This window comes from Solea senegalensis, linkage group LG15, assembly GCF_019176455.1.
Source record: "Solea senegalensis isolate Sse05_10M linkage group LG15, IFAPA_SoseM_1, whole genome shotgun sequence".
Taxonomy (NCBI): Eukaryota; Metazoa; Chordata; class Actinopteri; order Pleuronectiformes; family Soleidae; genus Solea; species Solea senegalensis.
In genome coordinates this window covers 14,978,197-15,002,098 of record NC_058035.1, presented here as the reverse complement: position 1 = coordinate 15,002,098, position 23,902 = coordinate 14,978,197, and the positions used below count along the sequence as shown (strand labels likewise).

Below are 23,902 nucleotides of genomic sequence, written 5' to 3'. Positions count from 1 at the left end.
CGTTGAATGGGAAAACAATTTCCCCCTTCACCATTTCTCGTCATTCCCTCAGGAAACTGTGATGCAGCGGCTGAAGCGCGCGCGCGGGGACCTCTGGTGTCAGTGGACATACACACTACTGTGTGTGTGTGTGTGTGTGTGTGTGTGTGTTTGTGTGTGAGGGCGAGAGAGGGAAAGAGAGAGATGAAGAGGAGGAATGGAGCATCTTTTTCAAGACCGTTAGATCAAAACTTGTTTTAAAAACAGACATTTTACACTGATGTATTGCTCTTGTGCGTAATTTACGCACATAATACGCAGCAGACGGAAGTTTTTTCCCCAGCTGCTGCAAAAATTAAATTGGAGGAAAAAATATTTTATATGACTTTTTGAGTAAAAATAAAATTTCGTGAGAGAAAGAAAAGATAGATTTTCTCAACTTGAGCATGCATGCGCACCAGACTAAATCTAGTTTCTGTTGTTGGGAAAATAAAAGGCGTTATTAACATTTTTCTAAGTTTTACTACAAAAAGAGAACGAGAAGAGAAGAGAAGAGAAGAGAAGAGAAGAGAAGAGAAGAGAAGAGAAGAAGCTGTGGCCTCCAGCAGTGTTTTGACAATAGCAGTGAATGGTTGCGCACCGTGGTCACCGGGACAGTCAAAGCACACCGCCCCCTTTTTAACGGGCACGTCATCCTCCTAACGAGGCGTTATGAATAGGAAAGCCGCTTTTGTCTGCCCGCGTGTATAAATACCCTCTAACAGCGTCCTCCTCACCGCAGAAACACACACACAAACAGAGAGAGAGAGAAAGAGCGAGAGAGCCAGGCGCAGAGAAGAAGAAGAAGTGGTCACTGATGTGATTGAAGGACGGAACCTGGGATACGGACAACATAAGGTGACTCGAGCCACTTACGCGCCAGAAAGTGAGAAAGTGAGGGGAGAGAAGGGAGAGGAGACAGAGGAGGAGAGAGAGTGACAGTCAGAGTGAGAGGGAGGAAGCCAGGAAGCGACCTCCTACCCAACAACCTTGGAAGAGAACCCATAAAATGAATTCAGACTCCAGCCCGAGCAGCAGAGCCTCTTCCCCGGGCATGGACGGCATGTTTCTCCGAGACCACCTCCCACATCATCACCATCACCTCCACCACCTCCACGTAGGCTCCTCCGTGTCCTCCTCCACGCAGAGCGAGCAACTGCGCCAGAAGATGAGCAGTGACCTGCTCGCCGGAGACCCCAAGTCAGTGGGAAGCAGCAGCAGCAGCAGCAGTAGCAGCAGCAGCAACAAGTACAAACTGAAGAAACAAGTCACCGAGGAGGAAATGTACCAGCTCCGTCTCAAGATCAACGGCCGGGAACGGAAGCGCATGCATGACCTCAACCTGGCAATGGACGGCCTGCGCGAGGTGATGCCCTACGCGCACGGGCCCTCGGTGCGGAAGTTGTCCAAGATCGCCACGCTGCTTCTCGCCAGGAACTACATACTGATGCTTACCAGCTCCTTGGACGAGATGAAGCGGCTGGTGGGGGAGATTTACGGCGGCCAACACTCGGCCTTCCACTGCGGCACCGTGGCGCACCCCGCCAGCGCCGGTGGACACTCCGGGGGCCCTGCCGCTGCAGCCGCCGCCGCCGCTGCCGCAGCAGCAGCAGCGCACCAGGTGCATCCTCTCCTCGGGAGCGCGCTGTCCACCTCCACATCCTCCACTCTGTCGAGCGCGCTCCCGGGGCTCACTTCTATCCGGGCACCACACTCCCTGATGAAAGGTTCCCCGGCTGCGCCCCCGGCCTTACAGCTGGGTTCCGGCTTCCAGCACTGGGCCGGACTGCCGTGTCCTTGCACCATCTGTCAGGTTCCCCCTCCCACGCACATCCCCATCACCTCCACCGGCCTCACGAGACTCACGGGGGAGGGCAAGGACGGGATGAAATGATGCCCGGACTGTCTGCTGTGACAGACGCGCATGGACTGACATGTTTGTAAATAGACACCTGACTGAGGGCATGATGATGGGGATTCAGCCTCACTGCTGCATGCTGTAATAGTCTGTTTTCTTGTGTGGTGTAAATGAGAAATAGACAATGTTATTTTCTACCTTGTAACAAGGACTTCTATGACGACTGATGACTTTGTTTCACCAGTTTATGGTGAAACAAAGTTCTGTGTTTAATGCAACAAGGTTCCACGAGCCTCCTGTGTGTGTGTGTGTGTCACGCGCCACAGTGTGACAGATGACGGAGGCTGTTGCATGAACATTTTCATTTCATTTGACTCTTTCTTTGTATCGTCATTTTGTGAAAACGAAGAATGCTCACTGTGCCTTGTACCAAGGATTTTTTGTTTGTTTTTAAACTTGAGTTCTCTGTATGAAAATAAATGTGTGGGCTAAAAGTTTCTGCCACGGCAAGACATTTGTATTGAAATCTAAGTTTTAGATGTATTTCTTTTATGATTGTTTTATTTTGTAAGTCATTATTTGTTCACTCGTGCTCTTCTTTTCAGGTTTTAATTCTGTATTTTATTTGTGCATGGTTGTCACAGCATGGTTGTTTTTTGCTGAATTGAATTTGTTATGCTCAGAGACCCCGTGTCTTTATTTTTGTACATTGTTGATGACTAATGAAATATTTATTATCGCCCAGCGTCCCTGGATGGAGTTTCAATAAAACTGAAATTATCGATCACACCCGCACTTTTGTCTTTCCTTTTAAAAAAACAAACAAACCTATATCTGATCACTAAATAAATCAGTTTCACTATCTGCATCACACTTCCTAAGGTCTGGGTTAATTGTTTTATTATTACGTAGATGGATATTATAGTTAATAACGGCACAAACAGAAATCAGATTAAGGTCAATCTTTCTTCTGATTTCATTCACAATATTTTTTTCCCATATTGAATCATATTTTAGAGTTGTGCAACATAAACTATAATAAAAAACGTCAATACCTGTTTTTATTTAGTCACTAATTCCCTTTATTTCATCACATTATATGGAAATAAAAGAATATGGTTAGATTCGAAAAAAAAAACAAGTTGATTTTAACATGACATTGTCAAATATGTTGTTCACTTTAAAAGTGAGTGAAAGAAAATCACTCGGATAACTGACATTTTGTGTAAATAATTAAAATGACATGTTCATATAAACTACATGAGAAATAACAGCAATTATTTACTGATTTAATTTTTTTAAATCAGTACAAACATTTTTCAAAACACAGTTAAAATAAGTGGAGAGAAAAGCTGAGGGCTGTAGGTCATTTATTCTGCAACTACAAACTATTTAAAAACAATTATGAAAATGAAAAAATCAAACCTGATATTTTATGAGCAGGTAATTTCTTTTTTCCAATATTTTAGCCTGTGCGTAAAAAGGCTCCACGTTTCACAACATAGCGATGGTCAGACAACATTTCCGAACAGAGAAGAGTCTTTTTTTTTTCTTTTTCTTTTTTGGAAAAAGGGGGAACGTACGAGGATGAAATGAAATGAAATGAAATGTAATGAAGGACTGGGCCGCAGCCTAATGGAGCCCGGCTGAATTGTTTCTCTGTAGCAGAGAGAAAGTGAATCCGCTGTGGGGAGCGCAGAGCAGTTTGTCCGCCGCGTCCCTTGGGTGTTTGTGCGTCTCATCTCTGCAGCGACAGAATGTATGTTTGTGGAGATTACAAGTTAATTGTTCATGGGGGACCACGAGGAGAAAACCCCATCACAGAAAGGCGCTGGGATTACAGGCTACTAAACGCAGAAGATTATACATTCAGAGCTCCCTCCTCGGCCTCAGCGCATGCAAATGAGTGCCTGGATTAAAAAAAAAAAAGAAATAAAGAAATGGAGAAGAAACCCCCTTTTGTAACTTATTTGGGGGAAAGAATCACAAGTTGTGCTGTGGCTCAGTTGAGAGCTGAGTGAAAAGAGTTCATTTTACATTTCTTTTTGTCTTTAGGAATGAGTCTGTCGCTCGCAGGCTGCCAGATGGGATGTAAATAGCTGGGTAGCTGCAATGGCCTTTTAACCACACAACACTGAGGAGGATGTTGTCAAGGGAAGCTGGCGGTTTGCGAGTTAATAGTCATGAGTTGGGGTAATTACTTAAGGTTTATTATGCTCTGGTTTCAAAGGAAATGGACTCTTCAATGGGCCGAGAAATACTTCTTAATTCTGGCTAATTAGGAGCCGAGTGAAGCAGAGACAACTGCTGCTGCCGCCACTGACGCTGCTGCTGCTGCTGCCATCAAGCTCTCCTACATTCATGCAGGGGATCATTTGTAAGTAATCCACAAAAAAACAGACAGGCACATGTAAATAATGAGCACAAGACAAATGCAAATCATGCTCTATCATGAATCATGTTTGCTGCTTTATGCTGGAAGTGTATAATCTTTTCACTCCCATAAAACATATAGGACTCATAAGACAGATGAGATAAGATTGGACAGTAAAGATAATAAATAAAAAACATACATTTCCAGTACAATATAGAAAGATATTAACAATAAAAAGACTACTTGTTTGCTATCACTAGATAGATAGATAGATAGATAGATAGATAGCAGCACCACCAAGTAAAAAGAAATGTTTGTTTCACATGTAAATGTAAAAGCCTTTTATTTCCACTTTTCCTTTCCACAGAGTCTCTTCACTAAAAATCTACAGCAGGCAAAAAAACACACACACAATACAAAGAAAACAAGAGTAGGCTCATGTGTGAACTGAAGAATAAATGAGCCAAAATAAACAAGTTGTCAAATCACTGTAAGGAAACTTGGAGCTCATACAGTGCAACAGGACAGAAGGGACACCCATTCCGAGCATCATATAACTGTCCTTGCTGTAGAAGAACATATTGAGATCCATAAATTTGCATACATATAAAAGATAAGCCAATAAATGCAAAGGTGTGAAAGTGAGAGTCAAGTAATTATGCATAATTGTGAAGGAAATGTGCAAAGTTGAGAAGCCTCAGGGACTGTGCCTCGATTTAAACACAATTGTCTACAATGCCTGTTATAATATAACAAAAAGTAACAACACAGATATAAATCCTACATAAATCTGGAGTAGAGTCACTGAATGAACCCTCTTGAAAAATGTCTGGTCTTCTTTCAGAGCACACACACACACACACCTGTTACTGGACACACTTGATCAACTCTTCTTCACCCCCTACACACACACACACACACACACACTGTGACAGAGCTGCCTTTTTCCAAAACATCAGCCCCCAAAATCACCATTGCCTCTAAAGCAGCATCAGTTAAAACACAATAGCAGATGCTTGCCAGCTCTAGCACAGATATGAGTTTACAGCGCCGCAGCTATAAGGCCTTTTAGTCAGATATGTACAAACAGTAGCTGCATTTAAGGCTTTCATAACTCCAGGGTTTGTATAAACATCTCATTTGGCAACTGCTGCAGATGAGATGTCGCATCGAGTCAGAAGAGTCCTGCCTGCCTGTGTGTATGTGTGTGTGTGTGTGTGTAGTGAAGTGTTGTGCTGGTTTGTTTACTCTCTCGCTCAGTGTGCTGTTGCGGGGCCGATGCCTGAGGGCAGCAATTGAAAATAAATTTCAGTTGAATAAGGGGCTGCATCAGTGGAGCTGCTACTAGAACAAAAGCAGTTGAGGGGATAAGTTATTGACCGAGCTGACAGCCTGAACGAGGCTGATTATAACCGCCTGGTCATGCTTTCTCTCTCTCTCTCTCTCTCTCTCTCTCTCTCGCTCTCTCTCTGTAATAGTCATGTCAGTAAAGCAGGTGCAGAGGCCATTCCCCTTCTTAGTCTACCTCTCTTTATCTCTCTCTCTCTCTCTCTGTGCCCTCAGGGAGGCCCCGGGGCCCTCGGCCCTCCTATCCTCAGCTGATGCCACAGACTAATGTTTAACCCATACTGCCAAAACAGAAAGCATATTTCCATCATAAGAGCGCTTTGCCATTGCCATTAGCGCCGGAGCTCATTTGCATGTTAATTGTGCAGTTAGAGAGGTGCTGTTGACACTTTCCTTTGTCCATGCAGGGTCGCGGTAAGTGAGAGGATGGGGCCGCAGAATGACATCCATGTGTGTTATTGTTTCAGGCTGGTAGTGTCATCTGTTGTCATGAGACAATGGAAACACACAGATTTTGAATGAAGCTCTCATCATCAAAAAAGTTCACTTAAATCAAAGTACACTGGTGAAATACTCAAAGACCAAAACACGAGGATATTTATTTTTCTCTTGATTCTTTTTCAATTTGTTTAATCATTACTTGTGATATCGCATCGTATTGTATGGTATCATATTGTATATCGTATATCGTATATCGTATATAGTATTGTATTGTATCGCATCGTATTGTATATCGATGGATGAATTTTGACATATGTAGCAACACTGAGCCTTCCTTTGTAATGTGTATCATATTGTATCATATTGTGAGAAGATGGAGCCGCAGAATGACTATTTGTTCTTGTTTCAGGCTGATCTTATGATTTTATATCATGAAACAATGGAAACATAGACATTTCTATAACACTAGATTTTAAATAAAAATCATCATTAAAACAAAAGTTTACTTAAGTGAATGAAATGTTCCTCTTACGTCATCATATCTCATTATCACTGTGATGCATTAACACATGTCTACATTTGTAGCTTTGTCACAATATTACTCTTATGTTATTAACATAATTATCCTGTAATACAATGATTATTTATCAAGTCACTTGACTTAAATATCCACAATAGTTTTCATAAAATACAAAGGTTTCACTTGTTTCTCTTCTCCTCTGTGTTTTTTTTTAAATATATTTTTGTAAATTTTATACGATGTAATTTGGACTCAAATAAATCAAGGCATCTGGCTAATTACGGAGCATTAAATACACGTCATGTACATTTGTCAACCGTGCAGCACTCTCACAACAACCTTCCTGACAGAACGGACAGGTTTAAAGTGTGCACACACAGACATCTTTGCACACAGAACACACTTTGTTTAGTCCACATACAAAACCCATTTTGATGTGAGTTTTGTGTAATAAATACAGATTAAGCCACAGAGCAATGCACGTGCCTGTGTGTCTGTGTGTGTGTGTGTGTGTGTGTATATCAGCAGTAATATCCTCCTACAGTGACTGACAGATGGCGTTCAATGTTTGGCCGTAAATGTGCTCTCTGAGTGTTTGTCTGCGTGCCAGTCGCCTGCAGTTTGGAGACTCCCCGTGAGAGTCTAACTGTCCTGACACTGCTCAAAACCAACTGTCCTTGATTGTCCACTATAGATGAACCACAGTGTGTGTGTGTGTGTGGGTCTATATTGTACATGCATACGTGGAAGTCGAGCAGACCATGGGAGCAGATGTTAGTGAGAATGTATCTGTCTGAATCTCTGGCTACCACATGCTTTAAATATGACTCTCTCTCATCACGATGCCACAGGGAAAAGTGAACAAAAGAGAGCATAATCATATATATATATATATTCTGGCTATTTGTTACATATAGGAAATGTCGTGTATATGTGTGTGTTGAAGTGTGTGTCAGCGCTGGGTCTGGCACAGTGCTGGGTCACAGTCCCATCTCAGCAGGAGGAGTCGGTCAACAAAGTGAAACATGGTCGTGCGGAGGCCGCGCCTCGACTGAAGCCAAGAACAGACAACACAAACACAAATAGAGAGATCAGACCACGTCTTTGTGTGGTTTGGTCCAATTTTTTTTTTGTTGTTTTTTAAGTGTTTGATTATGTTTCTTCAGTAAAAACTAAATGAAAAGAAGGGACACATTTTTTTGAAATGAAGGGAGTTTGAATGTGGACCAAGTTTTCTTTTTTCTTTTTTTGGACAGGGGCTTTGAAGGCAACATGAATGCCATTAAATGATTTATGGTCATTAAAACAGTAAACTCACTTTCACTGCAGAACAGAGAAGTTTAGTCGATCGTTCTGTGTATCAGGGTAATTATTTATATTATTTTAACACATGAATACATGGATAATTACAACATTAATCATATAAATTACAATATATCTTCTTAGAGTTAAGTGACATCCCTTTGCTCTGTTTTCATCTTTGGTATAAAGATGAAACAAATCAAGACTTTTTATATTCTTTGTATTCTATTTATTTAATTACTAACTGTGATATGTGTATTTATTTATTGATTGTGATGTAAAACAAAGTTTCCCACAGGCACAATAATGTGTATCGCATCATTTCATATTGTATCGTGGTGTAGCATTATTGATGCACATACTGTATATTGTGTAGAAGCTCACAGTAAAAGCTGCAAACTGTGTTCACATTGTAGTACAGTAACAGTGCAGTACTGTAGTACAGTACTGTTTCATTTCTGTAGTAATACATTGGCAATAACAGTAGATACATGTGATTAATGTTGCTCACCAAACATTTTCATGTAAAGGTGGTTGCTTTTGAAGTTACATGGTATTACTGTAAAATGATCTCCTCATAACCACATTGTTATTTTTACATGTTTAGAAATAGGTTAGTACTGTAATATTACCTCCCAATTACAAAGTGCTACCATGTTGTTACTACACTGTGGTGTTAAGTGTTACCAGATGGAGCATAATAAAAAGAAAGGGGCTGCTTATGTACAGATTTTTGTGTTACATGCGTTGACATCCATTTATCCATTATTTAAAGCACGTATCCTTTGAGGGGCGCTTGGGTGAACTGGAGCCAATCCCTGCTAACACTTGGCGACGGGCTGGATTACACGTTAGAGAGGTCACCGGCCTATCAGAGGGAGGGTCCTAGTTCAACTGGGGATTGAACTTAGAACCAGTGCTTAACCATACTGCCCCGAGTGGTGACACTAAAACAGAACAGAGAGCGAGGGAGAGACAGACGCTGTATTAAAAGTGAGTTTTCTGCAGCTTGTCCCTCTTCTGTAATTGAACACGATAAGATGGATTCAAATGGGCCTTGGGGAATATCACTAAAAGCAGTTAGCAGCAGTGTAAAAACAGACATGACACCCTTCCAACTGGAGGTACGTGGCTTGGCATGAGCCCACAGTTACACCCTGCAGCTCATCTAACCTTTGTCCATCATCCATCAGTTGGCAGCAGAAGCAACACAGACACCAGACCTCTCCACTCTCGTTCACTTTGTCCAGATGTTCCTTCACTCTGACAGAACCAGATGATCTGACAGGGACGGATCTAAAAAAAGGTTCCCAACAAAGTAAGTCAGTCACGTTTAAGATTCCTCTGAGGATTTTTAACTTTCTCATTACATCTCCTCAGGTCTGACTCTGAGCATGCGATCTGGCACTGCTCTTAACCCAGGCGTTAGTCTGCGAGCTAACCCTCTTCGTGAGCTGGCGCTTGTGCTCAAGCAGACATTAGCCTCCTCCCTCTGGCCACGATTCAGCTGGCATGTTCGGACCTCATTGATGGCGCTGCCAGGCGGACTCCGTCACAGTTGGTGGTTTTGATCAAAATCTACGGTAACAACACCCAGGCAGCTTGTTGGAGAACAAACAAACGTGTAATAATGCGTAATAACATGTTTTTGACGCTCTGGATGTGGGTGGCTGCTGGTGGGGAGGGGGCACGGAAAAAGATACACTTTTTATCACCTCAGAGATGGTGTGTGTGTGTGTGTGTGTGTGGCCTGAATGAAACTCTAAAGCAGGAACTACCTAAAGTGGGACCCACCAAATGTATATACCAAACAAATCTGAGTAAAATCTCTGTTTATGCTGATCTATTTTGTGAGAAAGAAATGCTCCTTGATTATTATTTTTTTAATGAGTGTAAAAGCAGACCAATGCTACACAGGAGGTCACTCATGGTCACTGATATTAAAATGGGCCATTTGGTGGAAAGTAAGAAATGTGTAATTTGATTTTCCATGCATAGTTCATATTCTGATTGTTTTAAACTCCTAAATGGCTGATATGTAATGTAATGGATGCCCCCTCAAAATAAAGGTTTGTGACAGAAACATCCAATTAAGCTGTATTTAACTATGTTGAATCTAAAAGGACTTTTAATTGAGGAACCCGGGATCCAAATACTTCACCTTATTACAATAAAAAGGGTGGTATTTTGGCCCACAACCATTTAATAATGACACTCGAAGGAAAGTGTGTTGGTACATCTAAAGCTCCTTAGCTGTCTAATATATAATATGTAGAGACTTGTCACTAACCCCCAATCCATAGACCATAATTTGAGAACCTTTGAGTACAATTGGTACGGATCTTCTTAAAAGTGCAAATAAGAGTATTTTCTCTTCAAACACTCCCATTCCGGACACTATGAATACATTGATGACGGTCCACAACTTGGTGCCAAGGGGTTTCAATACAGTCAATGTTGCATATTCGTGACATCATTGCATAATATTTGCATTGTGGGCTTTATAAATACAGGGTAGTGTAAATCTGTCCATGAGTGACAGCTGGTTTGAGACTTTTATACCTTGTTGCATGTCCTCAGACAAACTGAATTGCATTGGGATGGTGTTATGGTGTTACGACCTAAAGCTTAACCTACAGGAAAAACATTTTATAGTCAGTTCTGTCACACATGCACGCGTGCACGCACTACACAAGTCAGAGTAAATGTTTAGTGGGCACTTCTTGTAAGAGTCGAGTGGGAGGCACAGCCTTCGTTTACCGGGCTCCTCTTCAGTGGAACCAGCTCCATTGTTGGTTCGTGAGGCAAACCACGTCTTTGTATTTGAAGTCAGACTTCCTTTTTGATAAAGCATATAGTAAGTGGTGGCTCAGGGAAAAACATAAACTTTCCTTTTGTTATGCCACTATAGGACTAGACTGCTGGGCGAACTCCTGTGAAGCACTCACACTTACTCCCTCACACTCAGAGCATGAATATCACATTATTACTTGACACTAACACACTTTCTCTCCCCTAGTTTGAGCTTTTCCCTCCCTGTCCTCTCTTTCACTCTTTACATGTGTCCTCAGTCTGCAGGTACTTGTGATCCCTGGGCTGCAGGATCCAGATCCAGTTGTGAGGCTATTAGTAGTAGTAGTAGTATTCATGTGAACTGTTGGATTTCCCTTCTCCCTTTAAGATCATAAGGTCTCTGTCTTATTATGTAAATTGTCACAGACATTTGTTTATGTTTTAATGTAATGCACTACAGTTTTTAGGTTCCTAACACAAATATGAAAACTGCATGTCTCCTCGGTGTGAACGCAGCTACTGTGAAGAGACAGAATTGCAAGAGGAAAGCACAGCTCTCATTATAAATAGGCATTATCACGGGTGTGAAACCAGAAGTGACAGCAGCAGTGGACACACACACGCGCACACACACAAACACGTGCGCATATACAAACAACGTCTGTATGGGCCAGAGTCATCATATGGACAAATCACAACTGCTCTGGCACAGTAATGTCTGGCAGATGTTAACGCTTTGTATTTAATGACTCCCCTGAGACCTCACCCAGTCAGACAGGACACAGTGATCTGCCGGGGGACGTGTGTGTGTGTGTGTGTGTGTGAGAGAGAGAGAGAGAGTGAGAGTAGGTGAATATAATGATCCATTCATCAACCTTGCTGAATATTTGTAATGTTTAAGTCTTATGTGTTTCAGTTAAATTATTAATAAAATTATTATCTGGGTTAGGGTTATCTTTCCACTACCAGAGAATCATCTCATGCTCATAGCTACACTGGTTTTTGTGTATCACAGCATAAGTCAAAATTGATTAAGACAGACACTTCCGGACATTAACAGGTCTACTCTACAATAATTAAAGTAATAAAAGGTATTGCAGAAGACATGTTGTAATACTGTGGTTATTATGTAATTATTATGATTTTTGTGTGTATTTATTTCCATTAGTTTTGGTTGCATTCTTTTGGAAAGTGAATGATTGACACTAATAGGTTGTATGGCTTTGTAATAGTTTTCTCTTTCTATATTTATCAAACTGATCTAACATGCATCTTTCAACAAAGGTTGTGGGGTTTGATACCCCTGATGGCTGTGTTGGCAGTGTGTGAATGGCTATTTAAAACACTGCAGCACTAACTGATAAAAAAGTACATGACCTTCACTCGCTCCAATACAGCTAATTTATCTTTTTTAACACTGGATGGCTCGTGTATAAAAAGAGTCACCTCCTACAAATAAATAGGCATATTGGCTTTTAATGTACATGTTGACAAACCAAAGCTAGGTTTCTTCTATCGCAAGGAAGATAATTGTAGTGTTTGTTCTTATCTGTTGTTATCTTACTCAGTATATCACACTGCAATACACTTTGTGGAAAAATTAAAATGCATATGCTGCTTTTTTACTATCACGGCCTTAAACTATATTTCTAGCCTTTTATGATATCACATCAGCAACTACAGCACCAGGTCTACCACTGGACTTGTTCCTAGAATGAACTCTAAAAAATTGCTTTCTCCTTCTATGCACCATGGAATGAATGAATTAATGCTAGAAAACATAATTTCATGACTGGCTTCTTTAAACACATTCAAAGGCGTTTTTATGGACCGTCATGAAAGAAACATGTTGTTTTAAATAACCTTTTTGAGGGGTTCAGATTAAGGATCTTGTTGTGTGTGGCCTGTATACTCTTGTGGCCTGTATACTCTTCTGTTTAACTCTCCTTTAATTACCTCCTTTTAACTTTCATATTCTGTTGTGAGTTTTATATCTTAAATTGTCTTGTCTCTGTAACTATTTGTACTATTGATGCTGCTATATTGACCAGGACTTCCTGGTAGAGGAGATATTGTATCTCAATGGGACCCTTCTTGCTTAAATAAAGGAGAAATAAAATGAAAATAAAAAATACAATGAAAGATGAGTAATAGAAAAATGTGCCACACATAGATGCACTTTGTGAAAGAGTGAGTGAATGGTGGTGAATGGGTGAAAACTGGCATACTTTTACTGGTGTAAAGCAGCTTTGAGTGGCCACCAAGACTATAAATACAAACCATTTAAATAGAATTTCTCAAAGTCAGACTAAAACAGCCAGAAAATGCAATTGGGAGTTGAATTACTATTGCATGTATGAGTTAAATTGGACTCAAACTGGCAGAGGTGCCCTGTGCATGTCCCGCAGTTCCCACCTACAGTAGAGGCTTTGACCGGGAAATAAAAGAAGAAGCTGAAACACACTGAGAGCGGAAGAAAATAGTGTCTATTCTGTTGCCGTTGTTCTGTCTTGGGTCTTCCCTGCCTCTTGCTTGATGTCAGCATGGATTGGCGTTAGTTTCCCCATGTGATCCTCTCAGGATAAGCAGTAGGCCATAAATTAATCATTATGGCTGTGGTTTACTATATTTACTATTTTATGGTGTGGTGTTGATGGTTGAAAGGAGCCTGAATAGTAGCTCCCAAATGCCGTTTTGTTTTCTCCCTGTGCACGGAACAGTTTTGAAGTTTATGGTAAACATCTGTATGTGGATAAAAAAACAAAAACACTTGTGAACATTGACGTAACTATGAAGAGCTGATAAAGCATGCACACAAACATGCTCACATTGCTCTGCTCTGTAGATTAAAAAGGTGAAAGGGTTTTTTTTCTTTTGTTTTTTTGATAATGTTTCTCTTTAGTGCATGATGTCATAAAAGCAGCAGTGCTCTGATTTGCTATATTGAATGTGTCGGCTGCAGCAGATGTTGCGCTAATAGCCACTGGATGCTGCACTGGATTCCAGCAGCTGGTAACCATGACACTAACTACCACCAGGGAGGAAAGCCAAGATATCCACAACCCTGTTGCAGTCGAGTATATAGTACACAACACTCCATCACAGTTTCCTCTCTGTATTGTTACACAACATCATCCCTTATTTATACTTGGGGAGCCAAACTGTTGAACGGGGGTTTCAGCACTGCTAAAGAGAAAGTTAGTTTTTATGGTGAAAACAGGGTTTGTATTCAGTTAATATTCAGAGGTTCTGTTTAAATGAGTTTGAGGCGCTCCCACACACCTGAAAATGCATATCATGTGACCATCCAGGTACATTGGGTATGTGCGTGGTGTTGGAAACAGGAAGCTGAAGCTTAAGTGTGACAAAATGAAGTATAGTTAAACCAATAATGAGCTGGAAATAAACTGAACATTAGCGTTAATGGAGCGTGTTGCTCATAGCTGATAATCAAATAGGGACTATGGCTGAAGGATTTGGGTAAAATGTTTTTTCCCAGATGTGCGATTGCTTCTGCAATTTGATTTGCAGTATGATAATTTCATTTCATTGTTCAGTGTGATACAGATAAATATTGCTAATATTAACCACTATTCCCATATACTAGGATAAAATCTTAAATATATATGTTTCTAACATGTGTGCAGTGAAATTTGTCATAATACATTTTGTCAGTGATGGTTTATTCAGGTGTAATAGATAATAAGAACCAGTCAGGACACAAATGTGGGCAACTATGTCATCATTTTCAAAGGCCCAGTGTAAAACATTGCCTCAGAGTGTTCAAACCAAAACAGAGCACACAGAAAAGCATTTTCAGCTCCACACTGCTGTCGTAATGTGGACGGCAGGTGTGTCCTGAGCAGAGTTCATCCTAACTAAACTGTGAAGAGTCAGTGATGCCCTCAGCAAATGCACCAAGCGCAATGTCACTTTCTGATGCCCCACCAAGAACTGTCACTCACTCCCACCCCACCCCCTGTGGAGCATCCCCACCTTTCTCTGTCTGTCCATCAAACAGGAAGAGCGCATTTTCTCTTCTCCATCTGTTATCATCTCCTCTTCTCCATGAGTGCTGGGGGGTCGGAGGAGGCCGTCCATGGGCTGGTCATCCCATTAGAGGCCTATTACCAGTCGCCAGGCTCTCCACTGGGGCCTACTGGAGGGAAATCCATATCAATACCTGACTGTCATGCCTCCCACAGATAGACACAGCCAGGCTGCCTCCCCGGCACAGTCAGCACTGCATGGGCCTCCCATTGAGTCTCAGTGATGACAGGCTTTCAGTGCAACCCTCGAGTGTGGATCTTCTGTCAGTCCTCCTGTTGCACTGATGGACCTGGAGTAAGTTGACAATGCAGAGTTTGAAAAGGCACACTTCCTAGTGCTGTTGGTGTCTTTAATGCCATCAAGTTGTCTCTTTGGCTCTTTGGATCACATCTGGCCTGCAGACTCTACAGCATGAGACTTCCTATGACAAGCTGGGAGACAGGAGGCTGCAGAACAGAGGAGAAAGTGGCACAAAACTCTGCAAAAACAAACAGTGATAATCGGAATTTGTAATGTTACGCTTTCACCACATTTTCTCTCTTTCTGCACCCTCACCTTGATTTGATTTTACTGTCACCCTGAAAAGTTTTGGGCAGACTGGAGCTCACTTCACCTATTATTTGAACATATTCAAACAAAACAAAACAAAACAATTTAATTTACAAGTTTGATTGAGTTCAAGAGCTTTTGAACTTACTATGTGATCTCCAACAACCCAGAAAGTAATTAATTAAAAAAAATTGTATAGCCCTTTCTGTATTTTTTTGAATTGATATTGATTTAAAACATTATAGAAAGGCTGCTGGAGTATGAAGGGAGGTTTTTTGCACATGTAATTAGAGGTGGTCACATCTAGAGTAATAGTAACATGTTCACACTTCCAACATCCCACTATTATAATTCTTCAGCTAAAGCTATAACTCACAAAAAAGGTATTTTCCAGTTATTCCTGATTGTGGCTCACATTGAAAAGGTAAAACATGATGACCCAAAGTCACCACTGGAATATTTTACAGGTGAAATGCCTTCCCTGCCTCTGCCAATGCACAAATATAGTATCTTTAATTTTACAAAACTGGTGTTATTTTATTTATTGGTTGGGGCATAAAAGTCGCTACCAATGACGAGCCTCCAGACCAATCACAGCCCTTCTTCATTCTAATCCGTCATACCAGTAGGAAGTTTAAAACAAACATGTCGTGTGCGTCCATCTGTCTTGATGTTTGCTCAGAATAGAGGTCTGTTTCCTCATTAGCAGCTTATTAACAGCCCTGGCCCAGCAGATAGCACTCTCCCTGGAGGACAGCAGCCCGGGGGGGAGGACATTCAAATGGCAGAGAGTGCTTTGTTTCTGGGTCTGGCCTCCCAGACCGGCCCCCTGTTCAGGCCTGACCAGGAGATGCTGTGTTATGCATGGGGTGGATAAGGAGAGCCAGAGGAGAGGGATGGCGAGAGGAGGAGAAGGAAGGATGAAGAGGGATGTTGGAGGAGAAGGAGAGTGAACTGGAGGTCATCCATCACAACTGCTGTCAATTTACTCACCCCCTACGGAGACTCAGAGAAAGGGAGAGGAATAAAAAGAAAAAACAACTCGACCAAAACAATAAATATTAAATGTGTTCTCTATAATAATCTACGTATACAACCTGTTTTAATCTGTGTATTTTCTGCTGCTACTTGCTATCATTTGGTTTTTCACTGTCGGTTTATTTGTTATCACTACAAATTGACCCATGAAGGAAAGAGTGAACACAGCACTGAGAGAGAGAGAGAGAGAGAGAGAGCTTCCAGTGACTCAGCAGGTGTTGAAACAACATGAAACAAATGTATTGCAATTTAAAATGAAGGCTTCCACATTAGCAGTATAAGACATTTGCTCCTTTAGGAAGACTTTATTGTGATATTACTGTTGTGTTCGTTCAGCCGACGCCACGTAGCCGAATGAGCTTCCACGACAAAAACATGGAAGCATCCGTAAAGGGAACAAATGTTTCAAAGTCACAATGACACAGCAATGGAGCCTCTTTATCATCAGTAATGTGGCGTGGGAAACGGATTATGTGGGCCTTTAGCTATAAGAAGATTCAAATCAAACACATGCTCTGCTTACGTGGCTTTGTATGTTTGATGGTGGTATCCAATCCCCCGAATGTTTTTGGACTTCATAATAAAAAAAACTATACAAAGAGATAATCAGAAACGATGGATGAGTGGTAGAGCAAGTCATCCTTCAACTGGAAAGTTTGATTCTCGGCTCCGGTAGTCTACATAGTCGATAGTGTCCGATGGGCACTTAATCCCATGTTATTCCTGACACATGTGCCGACAGCGTGTGAAGGGGTATGAAAGATGAGTGATAGAGGATAAAAACTGTAGTGTATAACATCTTTGAGTGGTCAAGAATAAAAAAGAACTATATAAATACAAACCATTTAGCATTTGATGTATTTGTACTGATGAAGCTGATGTGCTTTTTTCACACATGAAAATCTGTTCAGGAGAATTAGCTTAGGTTATTTTTTATCGTCACATGGAACTGGCTTTTTTTTTACCACAAGAAAATAATGTTTCAGTTTCTCCACTACCTTATGGCAGATAAGTAAGTACAGTAGACACCTGGCTGCGTGCTGTGGATGTATCACTGCGCTTGTGTGCAGTAACTTGGCCGTTGAGAGGACTGAACCATGGATGTACATGGAAAACTAAAACAGACAGCGTTAACTTGGAAGTCTTCACATTATCTTGAACTTGACGATGAAAGCAAGAAACTCCACATCAATGGTTGGAGGATGCTGATGCCAGCAGCAGTGGTGCCATATAACCCCAAAACAACAAATCATTTTGACCTTGTGAATGCTGGCAACATGATGGAGATTAACAGAATTGGAGCAAGTTACGGTGGTGGTGGAGGAGTAGCTACTGTTGACAGAAGCTTGCCCAGCCACTGACAAAGACCTGAAAAGGGCATTTTAGGGCTTGAAAAACCTTTGGAGAAGAGATTAATGGGCATGACAGTGCACTGGATTGATCCTTCCACTACAGTAGATGAAAGCTGGAAGGTAAGTGATGTGTTTTGAAATTAAGCATTACAAGTTCACAGGTACCAGTAGCTAGTTTTCTTAAATTCATTGATTTTGAAATGTAAGTAGTTACTTTAAAAGTTTAAAAGTAATTTTCCCCAACATCGGTCATACATATATATATAAATAACCCAAAGCAATCTATCCATCTCTGTAAAAGCCTTGAAGGCCTAGCTGATAGTGATACACATATTCTGTTTTATCATCTATTTTCCAACTTGCTTTTAGACTCTTTCACTTTTTAAAGCAATGCAATGTCTTTCAGTGGATTTCAACCTTCAAATAATGGCTCCAAGATGATTTTGATTTGTTTATTAGAAGTAAATTTATAAATTAGAAGTCCTGCTTCAGAGGTCAGTGGTGCTGTTGTACCACATAGAGTTACTTTAACTGCTTTGCATTGTATGCAGTTGTGGCCAATGCAAGAAGAGTAACCAATCTGGTACATATACTGTATGCAGCTGCTTAGCAGGACAGCCATTAGGAGTGTCCTCCTTCTCCGAGCTGCCCTCTGATTGGTCAAAGTCTCCTGTCGCACATCAAATTTCCCCATGGATGTAAGCAGAGCCTATAGACGAGGAGCAGGTCCCTCATTTTACAAAACACTAAAAAATGAAAGACCAAAACTTCCAATGATCTGTTGCATATACCCATATTTAATGCAAATTTAAGTTAATTGTCTTTACATTTTAAATCAATGTAAATAACAAGCACTGTGAGTGGGACACCGGACCCGTATCAGAGTTTTGACATGAATGTGTGTTCACAGAAACTGACACCTCATCTTCTGTCTTCTACGTAAAATGAGCACTCGCATGAGTTCATGTTTACGTCTACAAAAGTACGGAGAGGGTTTAATGCATTCAATAATTGAATTACAAGCACTGCACTTTAAAATTAGAAAAAAGATTAAATGATAATAATAAAAATAGCTGCCATTTGTTCTTAAATTTGTACAACACATCTGTGAATGTGCGCCAGCGCCGACATGTGTTGACCTCAGACCGAAGCTGGACCCTGCAAGTCTCGAGGTATTGGTTCAGTCTGTGCTGGCAAACCAAGAAGACAGGGAGCAAGTCCCTAGCTGTTCACACGCATGTAGCTCCCATCTGTCCGGCAGATAATACGTATTGTACATGTGAAAACACTGGCGAATACATTCAGCAAACAGACACGTGCAGACAAAGGAACACAGTGTGTATGTTTGTGCGCTAGTTTAGCGAGAGTACACACATGGCCAGCCTCCCAAGGCGCACACATTTTAACAAGAAAAACTCCATATTACAACAGTTATTCATCTAATTATACACACACCCTCTTATTTACAGTATTGCAGAAGTAAAAGGCAGATGACACAAGCTGGCACTTCGTCCCTATGCTTTACTGGGCTCTGCAAGGCAGCTGGTTAGCAGAGGGCCTGAGTAGGAGGAGGGAACTGGCAACAGCTGTTGGAATGAATGCGAGTAGTTAAACACCAAGTTCTCCAGGGGCTCAGTGTTTGAGATGATCACCTGAAGCTTTATATTCCAGCACGATGAAGAAAATGAAACAAAAATGAGAGTTGTGGGAGAGACAAAACTATTTCTATAAAAACAAGTCCTCCAAATTACAGTTAGCAGCAGATAACATCCTTGTTTATCTGCCCTCTGGGACCACACGTTGACGTGGAAACTGTCCTAATAACAACAGCAGAATTAGTTGTTTCATTGCAAGTGTCGGGGGCACTCGAGGTGACAAAGAAACCTCTAAGCAATTCTTTTTATGTTGGTTCACAGTGGCACTGAAAAAGTATGTACAGTATTGTGTCATTCCTGTTTCAGAGTTCTTTGCTTTTTGGGGGGAAATATTGTGTTTTGTGGTAAATTAACCTTATTATGAATGTTGAAGGGATTGAGGGAATTTAACACTGCCAGCTGTACTGGCTTAGGTATTTTTCCAGATAGTTTACCCAACTGTAACACTCTACAGCTCTTCCAGCTCAGCTGCTGGAAGTTTAAACTGTGTCAAGACTGGGTCAAATGACAGGTACAAGAGAGACGCCGGCAATTTAACATTTATTCATAATCAAAATAATAATCTAAACCAAATATAACCTATATCTGTAATCAGGTGAATCAGTTGTAAATGCAGGTGCATGGATGTGTGTGAGCGTTGTATGTGAAACTAAGAACAAAACAATGTGAGCTGCAGGCTGAAAATGGTGAGAGAGACGAGAGCACGGCTGGACTGTTGGTCTTTAAAGGCACAGCCCCGCCTCCTTGGTAACTGCACACACCTGCGATGCATAGGCTTGATTGCCTACCTGTGTAAAACAGAGAGAAAGGGAGAGAGGCACACCTACACAACCCCGCCCACTTAGGGTCGTCACAGCAGGCATGAACAAGCTTCTGCAGTGAGCGACAGAGACGCTGATGCAAGAAAGACAAACATTCTCCTGCTGCAGCCCTACAGAGGGACAGTTCTACAACTATGAGCACTTTTCATGGGTGCTTCTTGGCATTTTCAGCCCAAAAAACAGGCAGTGATAGCAAACTCTCCCCACTCCTCAGGTGAACCTGCAGAACTTTGTGAAAGGACCATATTCCAACTATTTTCTGCCGTCTCGTTGTCTCCCCTTTAGCTGTTATTCTTCTGCTTTCCTTCCAAAATTAAAGCTCCTCACTCTCACCCACAGACACAAAAAAACTCTGCCATCCTGAGATACTGATACAGAGAGAGTCCTGATAGGCTTATTCAGAATTGTGTGATATGTGATTGTGTTCTATTTAAATGTTTGACAGAGATGGGCAGAAATGGGCTGTGTCGATGAATGCATGGTAAAACCTTTGTCACTTTATTGTCACCTGACTTCCTCCTTTGCTCCCTTCATTATTAGCTGAGATGTAAAGGGGAGTTGACATTTGAATGTAAACATACGTTGTTTCGGGGCTCATAATGACACATCCCTCTGTTTGTCCCTTGTTGAGGAGAAAACCATTAATTATAGATGTTGTTTGAGAACTCTTTGCTCCTGCTCTGTGATTCTCCTTTCCTGCTCCTCTTCCTCTCCTCTATACAGCCACCCTCCTCCTCCTCCTCGCCCACTCTTCTGCAGGCCACCCTTCCCTTCCCTTCCCAGCCTGCTTTGCGGTCCTGGAGGCGCCAGCCGCACCCTGTCTCTTGCAGTCTCCTGCCGTCCTGCTGAAGACCGTGAAATCAGCATGATTAATAATTATAATTATTGGCAAACGTGCCAGCTGCTCTGTGGCAATGGGCACCTCTGATTTATGGTTCTGTAAATGCAAACAGTCATTGTCCATATTCAGAGAAGAAAGGAAGGAAGGCAGGAGGGGAGACGAAGACAGACGGGGTGTTTTGGATGCCTGCCCTCAAAATATGATTTTATCTTTGGAAGTCAGCGGCCCTGTCCTGCAGCCATTGTCCTGAGTCCCTCCCTTCTTGCTTCCAACCATTCGTCTCTTGTTCTGCTCCTACTCCTCACCTAGTCTGTGCTCCATGGAGCATTGCTTTTTGATCTCAGTGGGCTTCAAAGAGGTCTGGGGCCACATGGTTTCAAGTATTGTGCAGGCAGACTGCTTCTTTATGGACAGCCTATCATTTGCATTGTATTACAATGGTCTGAGCCCCGAGTCTTGAGGTGTAAGTCCACAAAGATGTATGCAGAGGCTTGAGGACAATTGATGATTTAGGGGAAAAGTAAAGCCAAATGTCTAAAATATATCATCAATTACCGAGGCATAATTAGATTTTTTTTTCTGATCCGATAATTAACTGGAATGCACCCAGGGGTCTGTCACATAGTAGACAGCAGTTTTCCTTCCTTATTTGTCTTTGCCTGTGTGTGTGTGTGTGTGTGTCCTGACTGATGGAGCTGCACAGTCTGTTCATCAGGCTCTGGGGGTCTGCTGATGTGTCTATCACTGACAGAACGAGACTATGGATTACCTCGCTCATTAATCACCATCAGAGTGGCAGCGTGCGCCTGCTCACTCGCACACAGACTTGTGTAACACATACAGTCATGAGAGCTCACACAAGTATGCCTCCATGCAAACGCACGCACACCTATAAATCTCTCCACACAGAGACAGAGTAGTTGTGACAGCTACTGGCCACCAACCTGTCTGCAGCCTAATCTCATTACGGTCCCTGTGGCATCTGGGCCTGTTCTGCTCAGGGACGGTCCATGATGGAGCGAAGAAGACAGAGCGATGAAGCGTATAATAGATGTCTAAATCATCTAGCCTCAGCCAGCAGGTCCTCTTGATCTTTTACAGTCTGAAAGTATGGAGAGGAAACTGTATGAAACTCACCAGATAAGGCTGATAAAGACAAACAGACCCTGCTCCTAGAATAAGTGAAGTTTTATTTCAAGACGATTGAACAAGAGAGAAACTACTTGGCAATATTGACAACGTGAATGTATCGGTGGTCGGTGGTGGCACAGTGACTGTGATCACACCTGTCCACCACTCTCCAGTCTGCTGAAGGCCTGTCCTGTCCTGTCTGCTCCTGGAGTGCAGTGCTGTACCTGTCAGTGTTGTGCAGATGGGCTACAGCTCCCCCAGGTACCCGGGCTAAATACCCGTCATTAATCACCACATAAAGCCTTCCCAGCGGGAGATGCCCCAGGTTAGACCACATCAAAAAATAAATTGGCTGAAAAATGGCTCTGGATGAAAGCTTTGTCCCAGGAGAGGAGAGGAAGAGGAAGAGGAGAAGAGAGGAGATGGGAGAGCAGCCACCTCAAGCCTACTAAGTGATCTGTCAGCGAACTAAGCGATATCATCATTCATGTGGCTGCTATAATGTTCCCATGGTGCTGACAATCTCGGCTGTTTGCTTTCAGATTTGTACACATTCATCTTCTTTATTTGCCAAAGTGGTGGAAAGGCAGAGTTTAACACTTAGAGAGTGGGGACCTTCAGCTCCATCAGGCTTTGAAAAAACACTGGTGAAGTCGACGAAAACAGGAAAGCAAAGAGAAAAACACAGACGGAATACAAGATACAGGTGAACAGAAAGTGGGACAATATGTTCTTGCCTCTTTTAAAGCTTCATCCTGGTGATTTTTGCTATTGATATGATTGTTGCCTCTGTTTGGTGTGTGCTGCTGCATCCATTTGAAAAAGGATAAGCAAAATCACAAGACTTGACTAAGGGAACGTTTGTGTGTTTCCACCAGCAGTGCAGGGGGCTGCTGAACAATCAGGCTCCACAAGCACTATGTTGCTGTTGCCTCCATCTGTCTCGACATTAAATCTTTTACATGTGCACAAAGCCGAAATGTCACTGGATGACATGCAATCAAAACACCACTGCTGCACAGTGCTGACAAACTACACTTTCAATCCCAGTATTCTCTAATCCAGGACCAGTAAAATAATATCATATTAACCTATTAACAACCATGCATGTTTTTTTACAAAACATGCATGAACAACCTGACATTTCTTGAGAAAAATAGTCCAGTGGCACACACCATTTAGTCAATGATATTTGGAATAGAAAAATACAGTATTTCAGTATTTTTATGATTAGAATCTAATCATAATGTGAAACTTTATCAAATTCATCATGCGGGCCGGATTGGACCCTCTGGTGGGCCGGTTCTGTTCCGTTGGCCATATGTTTGACACCCCTGCCTCTAATCACTATTTGTTTGTTTGCTTATTCTTCTTAGTTGTGACTTTCGCACAGCAGATAAAAATAATCCATATTAATCGTCCCACCTGACCCACTCTGAGGTCATGACCTAATCATCAGACACCATTGCTGTAGGGCTCACTCTGATTTAGGGGCCAATAACAACTACAAAACTTAAATTGGGACACTGCCCTCTGCTACATGGGGTCCCATCAGCTACAGAAAGAGCTGTCTTCTTTCAACAGTTAATCAATCAATCAAAATCCATGCACCCAAGTTATGATGACGTGGAAACATGAGCAGAGAGAAATGATGCAGAGTGTGTGAAAAAACAAAGATACTTTATATGTATATATATATAAAAGATAAAATTAGATTAAATAAAGTGCATTAAAAAACATAGATAAGGTCAAGGACATGCTGTGGTCCAGTGCCACAGACCTGTCCGCCTCAGAGTGGCATGTCTGTGGCTG

At 41.8% G+C, this 23,902-nt stretch overlaps 1 protein-coding gene across 1 annotated transcript; it reads left to right on the top strand.

Annotated features, from left to right (window-relative positions):
• The first annotated feature begins 777 nt into the window (after nucleotides 1-777).
• olig3 (oligodendrocyte transcription factor 3) lies at nucleotides 778-2,663 on the top strand. The gene has a single exon (XM_044046221.1). The coding sequence runs from the start codon at nucleotides 1,028-1,030 to the stop codon at nucleotides 1,910-1,912; it is 885 nt and encodes a 294-aa protein (XP_043902156.1). The 5' UTR covers nucleotides 778-1,027; the 3' UTR covers nucleotides 1,913-2,663.
• Nucleotides 2,664-23,902: the final 21,239 nt, after the last annotated feature.

Coding starts and splice junctions, on each gene's coding strand:
- olig3 (XM_044046221.1), top strand. CDS start 1,028: ATGAATTCAGACTCCAGCCCGAGCAGCAGAGCCTCTTCCCCGGGCATG.